This window comes from Mandrillus leucophaeus, unplaced genomic scaffold (assembly GCF_000951045.1).
Source record: "Mandrillus leucophaeus isolate KB7577 unplaced genomic scaffold, Mleu.le_1.0 Scaffold11, whole genome shotgun sequence".
In the NCBI taxonomy this organism is placed as follows: Eukaryota; Metazoa; Chordata; class Mammalia; order Primates; family Cercopithecidae; genus Mandrillus; species Mandrillus leucophaeus.
Window position 1 is genome coordinate 4,026,056 of NW_012099209.1, and position 9,125 is coordinate 4,035,180.

The 9,125-nt window shown below is 53.0% G+C and overlaps 1 protein-coding gene across 1 annotated transcript in view; it reads left to right on the plus strand.

The window, feature by feature from the left end:
- Positions 1 to 7,833, plus strand: part of GATAD2A (GATA zinc finger domain containing 2A) — a 53,585-nt gene extending 45,752 nt beyond the window's left edge. The window contains exons 9-12 of the mRNA XM_011991306.1: positions 2 to 33; positions 586 to 660; positions 951 to 1,146; positions 4,224 to 7,833. Coding sequence (XP_011846696.1) covers positions 2 to 33; positions 586 to 660; positions 951 to 1,146; positions 4,224 to 4,354 — 434 coding nt within the window. The 3' untranslated portion in view covers positions 4,355 to 7,833. The remainder of the gene's footprint in view (position 1; positions 34 to 585; positions 661 to 950; positions 1,147 to 4,223) is intronic.
- The last annotated feature ends 1,292 nt before the right edge of the window (positions 7,834 to 9,125 follow it).

The window sequence follows — 9,125 nt, forward strand, 5'->3', positions numbered from 1 at the left end:
CCTGCCGCCGCCCCACACCCCGCGCTGAAGCAGGTGAGCCTGGCCTGCTGCCGGCAGCCCCAACCCTGGGAGGCAGAGGCCGTTCCACCATCCGCCCCACACCCTCACTGCGCCGCCTGATTGTTAACTGCGCGTCTAAATTGCAGTTAATGGTGGCGTTGGGCGGCGAAAACACTAATTTGCAGTGTCTTTAGATTTTGTAGCTCTCACTCGCAGGCTGCCGGCTGACAAGTACTGCTTGTCTCCAAGGACTTTTCTGAAAGCCACGTTGAGATACCAAAGGGGCGTTTGGAAGAAATGTTCTTGCTAAATTTGGAGAGGAACAAGTTTGAAATCAAGTTTTTTGTTCTCGTGTTGTTTTATTTTAATGTTTCTCCTTCCCACCCTCTGTAGACCCGAAGCTCCCTTTTGGCAATTTTTGTCTTCTTGGAAGTTCTTTGCAATTCACTAAACACATTTCCTCAAGATCCCCACGCGGCGCCTAAAGTCCCCGGGGGACGGGCCTGTCCTGTGGGGCTCCCCCTCGGTCACTCTGGGCCAGCCAGCGGACGGCACTGACTTCGCTTTTAACCCCCATTTGTGTAGGTCATAAAACCCCGGCGTAAGTTGGCGTTCCGCTCAGGAGAGGCCCGCGACTGGAGTAACGGGGCTGTGCTACAGGTCAGAACCGTGCTGGGCACCGGGAGCCCTGCGCCCCCACCGCAGCTCGTGACCACGTCAGTCGCCGACTGTCACGCTGCCTCTTCTATCTGTCTCTCCCTCTGTTTCTGTTTCTCTCTCTCCCCTCCCCCACCCTTCTGTGTAACTTACCTGGTCTCCTGATTTTGGACTTTAGGGACCCCGTGTGGGTGGGAAGAGGTCAGCCAGAGCAAGGAGAGGCTGCGCTGAGTGTCTCGCCCGCTGCTGTCTTTTTCCCTGTGTGAGCCGTCGCCCCCCTCTCTCCACTGCAGGCCTCCAGCCAGCTTTCCCGGGGTTCGGCCACAACTCCCCGAGGTGTCCTGCACACCTTCAGTCCGTCACCAAAACTGCAGAACTCAGCCTCGGCCACAGCCCTGGTCAGCAGGACCGGCAGACATTCCGAGAGAACCGTGAGCTCCGGCAAGGGCAGCGCCACCTCCAACTGGAAGAAGACGCCCCTCAGCACAGGTGGGTGGCCTCTGCAGGACTCCCCAGGGGACTTACCCATTGCAGGGTCCACCCTTCCTTATCGTAAACAGAGGCACATGTGCACCCGGTAAACACAGGAAGGCCTGCTTCCCAGACCCGCTTCCCAAGCTCGACCTCCTCGGACTCTGGCTTTCTCTCCCGCCCCTAAGCAGGACACCCTGAAGAAGTGACAGCCACAAGCAGATAGGAAATAGTAACTACCCTCACTCTCTGCACCCAGGCTCAGCCTTTGACCCGCAAAATGTGGGCCAGGCCTGGTTCAGAGGGTGCCCCACAGCCATCCACATGGACTCTTGTCAGCACACACCCCTGTCTTGCCCGCTCAGGGTTCCCCATTTCTCTTTGTGCCGCAGTGAACGTCCTTTTTTCTGTCATTGTGCCATCCATGCTGCGGTCGCACCGAGTGGTGCAGAGTAGAACAGTAATGCGGGGCAGGGGGTGCGCCCAGGGCAGGGGCCAGGCTCACCTAGGGCAGGTCGTGCAGGCCTTGCCGGAGACGGTGTTTGAAGAACAACCAGTGGGGGTGAAGGCCCTCAAGTGGGCTCTCCTGAGTCAGCTGCGGCCCCACCGTCCCTGGCATGGTCCCGATGGCCTGTTTATTTTCTCACGTATGTGCTAACATTAGAACAAAAGTTTAATATTTATTGTGTCCACCAAAAATGGGGAAATAAAAGGTGGTCAGGAAGGGTCAAGTTATGGAGATGGGCACCCTCTGGGAGAGGAACCAAAGTGTCCCACATGCACCCTGAAGCCTGTGACCCTGCAGGTAGGAGAGGACGGTCATGGGACAGATCCTAGGCAGAGTGGGGGAGCCTGAGAGTCTGCTGAGCCTGCCGCTGTCCTAAGTGAGGGGCGTGCCCAGGTACCAGGCTCTGCAGGAGCAGTTCAGGAGAGGGCAGATGTTCGGCTGCAGAGGAATGCAGGCAGCCTGGACAGTTGAGTGCGCTGTCATCAAAGGAGCCAGCCAGGTGTTCTGCTCAGCAGGTTTAAGACAGCTAAGGACTCACGGGCTGGTCAGAAATTACTCTTGTGGGAAGTTTGAAAGTATAAGAAAGAAAGTAGGAGGAGAATAGCCGGGCACGGTGGCTCACACCTGTAATCCCAGCACTTTGGGAGGCTGAGGCGGGTGGATCACAAGGTCAGCAGATCGAGACCATCCTGGCTAACACGGTGAAACCCCGTCTCTATAAAAATACAAAAAATTAGCCGGGCGTGGTGGCAGACGTCTAGTCCCAGCTAGTCAGGAGACTGAGGCAGGAGAATGGTGTGAACGGGAGGCGGAGCTTGCAGTGAGCCGAGATCGTGCCACAGCACTCCAGCCTGGGCAACGAGCAAGACTCCGTCTCAAAAAAAAAAAAGGAGAGGTCGATAAGTGTGTACATGTGGGCACGGTGCTGGAAGTCATCTGGAAGCCGTGTGTGTGAGTATGTGTTTGAAGTTTGAAAGAAATAGTTGAAAGCACTGTTTCCTAAAAGAGTTACCCCGAGGGTTTCGAGAGAGTGCCTGGCAGCACCCAGTTGCCAGGTTTCTGGAGTGCTGCCCTTGCACATAGGGATGGTTCCTAAGAACTTTTGACCTGGGAACACTTTTTCCACAAGATGTATTAGCCACCACTAAAAATACTCTTAGGGCCAGACATGCTGGCTCTCACCTGTAATCCCAGCACTTTGTGAGGTTGAAATGGGAGGATTGCTTGAGCCTAGGAGTTTGAGACCAGCCTGGGCAACATGGTGAGACCTTGTCTCTACAAAAAAATAATTAGCCAAGCATATGGCATGTGTCTGTGGTCCCAGCTACTCAGGAGGCTGAGGGAGGAGGATCGCTTGAGCATGGGAGGTTAAGGCTGCAGGGAGCACTGATTGTGCCACTGCAGTCCAGCCTGGGCAAGAGTGAGACCCCATTTCAAGGGGTCTGGGGCAGCCCTTACCCTGTGGCCAAAAATCCTACGTGTGCTGGGTTGGGGGCATTTATTTATTTTCCAATTATAAAAGTGATATTTGTCCATCATGGAAATTTGGAAAATACAGAGAGAAAAGACTGTGGCAATGGGTTTGCCCCAGTGTCTCCTCTTCCCTTGAGGGTCCTTTGTGGAAATGTGTGCCTTGCGTTGGCTACTTTGTGTGTTCATGAGAGACCCTTTCTGTAAGCATTAAAATTTGAGCTGGGCACAGTGGCTCGTGCCTATAATCCCAGTGCTTTGACAGGCCAAGGCAGGAGGATTGCTTGAGGCCTGGAGTTTGAGACCAGTCTAGATAATGCAAACCACAAGACTTCATCTCTACAAATTAAAAACAACCACCACCAAGAAAAAAAAACACTTGAGGGTAGCAGATAGGTTTTTTCCTTTTTTTGTTTTTGTTTTTGTTTTTGTTTTTTGTTTTCTTCTTTTGGAGACAACTTCTTGCTATGTTGCCCAGGCTGGAGTGCAGTAGCGTGATCATAGCTCACTTGCAGCCTGGATCTCCTAGACCCAAGCAATCCTCCCACCTCAGCCTCTGGAGTAGCTGGGACTGCAGGGATGTGCCACCATGTCCAGCTGATATTTTTTTAGAGATGGGGCCTCGCTGTGTTGCCCAGGCTGGTCTCCTGGCCTCAAGTGATCTTCCCACCCCAGCCTCTCAAAGTGCTGGGATTCCAGGCTGAGCCTCCGCGCCCGGCTAAGATAGTTTTTCATGGCTGCATAGTATTCCATCCTGTATTATTATCCTGTTGCACAAATTTGTTTATGGTTTTCCACTGTTCTAAGCAGCACTGCGGTCAGTGCCTTCATTTCTGTAAACACAGGTGGCTGCTGACCCTCTGATGATTGCCCTGCACTTGGGATTACCTTGGCAGAACCTGGAAATGTCAGGGCCATTGAGTTGCTGCCTAAATACTCTTTAGCTCTGGGGCCTGGGATTTGAAACGTTGATTAAGTTAGTAGTGTGGGCAGCTTCGCAAGGGCTCCTGGGTCCTTAGTGTGTTTTGGGGCTGGGGTCTAGGCGCCTGTGACTGGGTTCCTCCCAGGAGTCCTCCTGACGAGGGCCTTCTCGGCTGGTTGCTCTGTTCTGTTGCAGGTGGGACCCTTGCGTTTGTCAGCCCAAGCCTGGCGGTGCACAAGAGCTCCTCGGCCGTGGACCGCCAGCGAGAGTACCTCCTGGACATGATCCCACCCCGCTCCATCCCCCAGTCAGCCACGTGGAAATAGTGTGAGCCAGGCCCCGTGGAAGACGGGCTCCCTCCTTCCCCACCTGGCCCCCAGTCTAGAAGGACCCACTGCACCACCCTCCGCTGGCTCGGGAAGACACCGTGCCCGTCCCAAGAGCAAGCACCGGCCGTGCTGCAGAGGCGAGACCTCAATTCTTGGCTGCAAAGTTTCATCAGGGCTGGGGGGCTGGTGCTGCCTCATAGGCGGACAAGGATCATCGCTGGGGAACCTTTCCCGTGGGCTTTCTTCCTTTCTCTCTTTGCCTTTAGTTTGCCCGACACCAGCAGAAAAGTGGACCTTGGGGGTTGGTTCTGCTCCCGGCCCCCTTGTTCGGCCCCTGCCGGCACACGGGCGGCTCACCCTGGACACTGTGACGCACATGGGCAAGGCCAGCGCCCGGGGCTTCTGAACCGAGCGGGGCATTTCGTTTTGTTTTTGCTTTTCCTCGTCTTAGGCTCCCGATCTTTGACTGCCTTCCCATGGCGATCTATAAGTTGAAAGATTTTTTTTTAATCACCTCATAATGATGGAGTTAAAAGTAAACCGTGCAGACCCTGGGGTCCCTGTTGTGCGCTGCGTCGTCCCGCTGGCCCTGTGCCCTGGAGGGTGGGCGGCTTATGGTGCCACAGCCCCTGGCAGGGACGGCCGGCCCGCCCCGGTAACTGATGGACAGATGCAGGATGACAGAGGCAGCCCTCGCTTCAGCTGAACGCTTCCATTGCTGCTGGTTCTGGAGACCCCCGCCCCCGGACCTCCCAGACTTAGAAGAACAAACTGAAGAACAGACCCAGCCAGAGAAGCAGGGATTCCAGAAGCTGCCCATGAAGGCCAGAAGCTGCCCATGAAGGGAGGAGGAGAGGATCCGGTCGGCAGCAGCCCCGAGCAGGAAGCTGGAGTGGGGACTGTTGCGGGGTTTTTCTGTTGTGGTTTATTTTATTAAATTCTTTCCTTTTTTCTATTCATTTCGATGGACGCAATCTTAAGCCACCCTGGCCTTGTTCCTAGCAGGTGAACGTGCACAGGTGTGTGGAGGTCGGGAGGCGCCGTCCAGGTGTGCGGCGAGCCGCTGCGCACAGACTTCAGGTTTTCCGTTTGGGTCTAGTTTAGAACCTGTCCTTAAACCTAGGGGTTGCTATCAGGATTTGCTTTCAGCCTTTTTTTTTTTCTTTTGTAACTCCCTTTAGAGTCTACAAAAATGTTTTAAAAGGATCAGGTCTGCTTTTAGTTTCATTTTTGTTTCTTTCCCGTCCCACTCTTTAAAAACTGGATCCATGAGGAAAGGCAGAAGCCGTTCTGTGTTTCCTTCACGCTGGGTCGGCTTCTTGCTGTTGCGAGGGCGTCCTGTGCCCACGTACATGCGTGTGTCTCCGTGAGGACTGGGTTCCACCGGTCTCAATTGAGCTCCAGCCCTGTTTTTTCTACCCATGCAGTTAGGGGATTTAATTTAAATTTTTTTTTGTAGGGCCGCCGCCTTCAAACACAACTGCTACAACGTTCTAATAAAGGCTCATTTAACCCCCAGGCTCCTGTTGTGTGAATATCCTCAGTCTGTAGGAAACTTTTTTGATACACCATAGAAGACCTAGTTTTGGAAAATATTATCTAGTTTTTTGTTGTGCAAACCCCCAAATTTCTCACTGATTTTTGTTTTTTTGTGCGTAGCTTGGATGGGCTGAAGAAGGTGAGGGCAGGGTGGAGAAGGGTGGCTTTCATTCCAAGATCCAGGGATTTGGGGAAAAGGAAGGAATTTGATGTTTTTTGGGGTGGGAGGGGAGGGTGTGTTTTTTACACCAAAAAAAAAAAAAAAATTCAAGAGTATGCAAGCATTTCTATTCCTCGCATTTTTCTGTGTGCCTGGCAAATAAATACCTGTCTCCTACGACCCTGAGCTGTTAGGCCTCTCTGTTCCATGACGGGGGCCAGATCTTCCAGCTCCTCCCGGAAGGAGCACCCAGGCTGGCTTCTTCCCACTGAAAGCCCTGCCCGGCGAACCAACCTCAGTTCTATGCAGTGGCTGGGGATCAGGCATCCAGGCCAAAGTCACCTCTGCGTGCTGCAGCTTGGGTCAGCTGGGTCTGACCAGGGGACCAGATCCGAGCCGCACCCGCCGGCCCCCAGCCCCAGCTCCAGCTCCTGACCTCTCCCAGCCTGGCCCAGCTGTCCTTTCAGGGCTGATGACTGTCAACCCGTCCTTATGGACTGCTGCCCCTTGAAAGGGAGAGGGTCAGCCCCAGGTCCCCAGGGAGTATTCCATCAGGGACAACGTACATACTGTGATATAGTTTTTTTTTAAAATAATTTCAGGGGGCAAAAGTGTGAGATGCCTTAATCTTTGCTTCATTTCTGCTGTCTCGAGCACTCTAGCCCATTATTTCCTTTCAGTTCCTTGCAGCATAACCTCTATGATAAGCCCCAAGCGGGTTGTTGTATGATGACGTTTATGATGTTCCAGGTGAAGGCATTATTAAGTACCTCTCTGGGTGTGGGGTTTGGATTCATCAGGATAGCTATTGATTGATGTTTAGGGTGTTCTACCTGCAGCAAAGCACACCCTCAAAACCGGCCAGTGCCTGGTCCTGGTCTCTCTTGAGAGCCCTACCAGGATCAGGTTCCTGCAAGCCGTCAGAATGTGAGAGCCCCCAGCCCAACTGATTGTAACTATCCCCTGTTATCTGTGACATGAACCTCCAACAGCACCTGGAAACTTCCTTCTGTCGGCTGCCCTGTAGACAGGGCTGGGGAGATCTCAGAGTTCACACCTCGCCTGTTGTAGTGGAGGTGGGGGGTAGGGTTTGGAATGGCCAAGTGCCCTTGGAGCCTCCCACAGCTATGGCCGTCTTGACCTCATCCCAGGAACTCTACGGTGACATCAAGAACCATCTCTCTGATGAGGTCTGTAGCAGCCCTTCTCAGGGTGGAACAGCCCACAGTGCTAGTGGCTCCTGGTCTTTCCTGTACTCCGCGGACCTTGGTGAAGCAAAAGCTTCAGGGCAGAGGGAATGGGGCGACCCAGTGGCAGCCCCACTGGGCCCCGTGGCTCCCACTGTCCTATTGGATGTAGAGGCAGGGGAAAGACTTCTCTATACAAATATTCTCATCGCAGGGGTCGCCATCACAGAAGGGATGATCCTTGCTGCTCTGCCATAGGGTTTTTGATGCCGAGCTATGCTGCAGATGACGTTAACCTAAAGAACTTGGACTGAGCTTTTAAAAAAGGACAGCAAACAATTTTATAATCCTTAAAGTGTAATAGACGGTTACACTAGTGCAGGGTATTGGGGGGGCTCTTCGGGGGTGGAGGCTGTCACTTGTATTTATTGTGACTCTAAATCTTTGATAGTAAAACAAATGTAAAAAGAAATGTTTGCCACCAGATGGGAATAGAAGTTCCAGTAAGCGGGCTGGAATGGGTGGCTATACGTTGTATCACGAGGAAGTTTTAGACTCTGAAGGATAATAAATGGATGATGTGTCAACTGAACTTTTCTTTTGTCCCTTCTGCCCTGGCTTCTCTGTATTGTTTCGTCCTAGCTTCCAAGGCAGGTTAGAGGGAGATGGAGGATGACCCTTTGTTAATAAGAGAAGCAAAGGGCGGGGTGCACCTGCTGCTGGGGCCTGATGGAGTCCCCACAGCCCCTCTCCTCTGGAGCTTTGTGGCCAACTTACCCCATGGGCTGGGAAAGAGGAATGAGAATCAGTGGGTACTGGGGAGGCTGAGGTGGGTGGATCACCTGAGGTCAGGAGTTCGATACCAGCCTGGCCAACATGGTGAAACCCCAATCTCTACTAAAAATACAGAAATTGGCCAGATGTGGTGGTGGGTGCCTGTAATCCCAGCTACTTGGGAGGCTGAGGCAGGAGAATCACATGAACCCAGGAAGCAGAGGTTGCAGTGAGCCAAGATTGCACCACTGCAGTATAGCCTGGGTAACAGACCATGACTCCGTCTCAAAAAAAAAAAAATATCAGTGGGGTTTGCTCGTCTTTGCTTCATCAGCAGGGTCTCATTGTTGCCCAGGCTGCAGTGCAGTGGTTTGATCTCAGCTCACTGCAGCCTCAACCTTCCTAGGCTCAGGTGATCCTCACATCTCAGCCTCCTCGGGACCTGGGACTATGGGCATGCACCACCACGCCCAGCTAATTTTCATATTTTTTGTAAAGACACAATTTTGCCATGTTGCCCGTGGCTGGTCTTGAAGTCCTGGACTCAAGCAGTCCTCTCACCTTGGCCTCCCAAAGTGCTGGGATTACAGGTGTGCGTCACCACACCTGGCCCCGTTTCTTGTCTTTGAAGCATCCCTGCCTCCGGCCTGGGAGCTGATACCTTCCCCACAGCTCCCAAGTGCCTGGTTTTATGGGCACAGAGCTGGCAGAGGACATGGTAGAAACTGAACCCCAGCCTGTCCCACTCCACCTGTGACACGTCTAGACTGGTGTCCCAGACCCCAGTACTGACCATGATAGATTTTTTTGAGACAGGTTTGTTCTGTCCCCCAGGCTGGAGTACAGTAGCACGATCTTGGTTCATTGCAACCTCCGCCTCCCAGGTTCTAGCGATTCTCCTGCCTCAGTCTCTTGAGTAGCTGGGATTACAGGTGCCGCCACCACCATGCCCAGCTAATTTTTGTATTTTTAGTGGAGATGGGGTTTCACCATGTTGACCAGGCTGGTCTCAAACTCCTGAAGTGATCCACCAGCCTTGGCCTCCCAAAGTGCTGGCATTACAGGCGTGAGCCACCGCACCCGGCTTATAAAAATTATTATTATTATT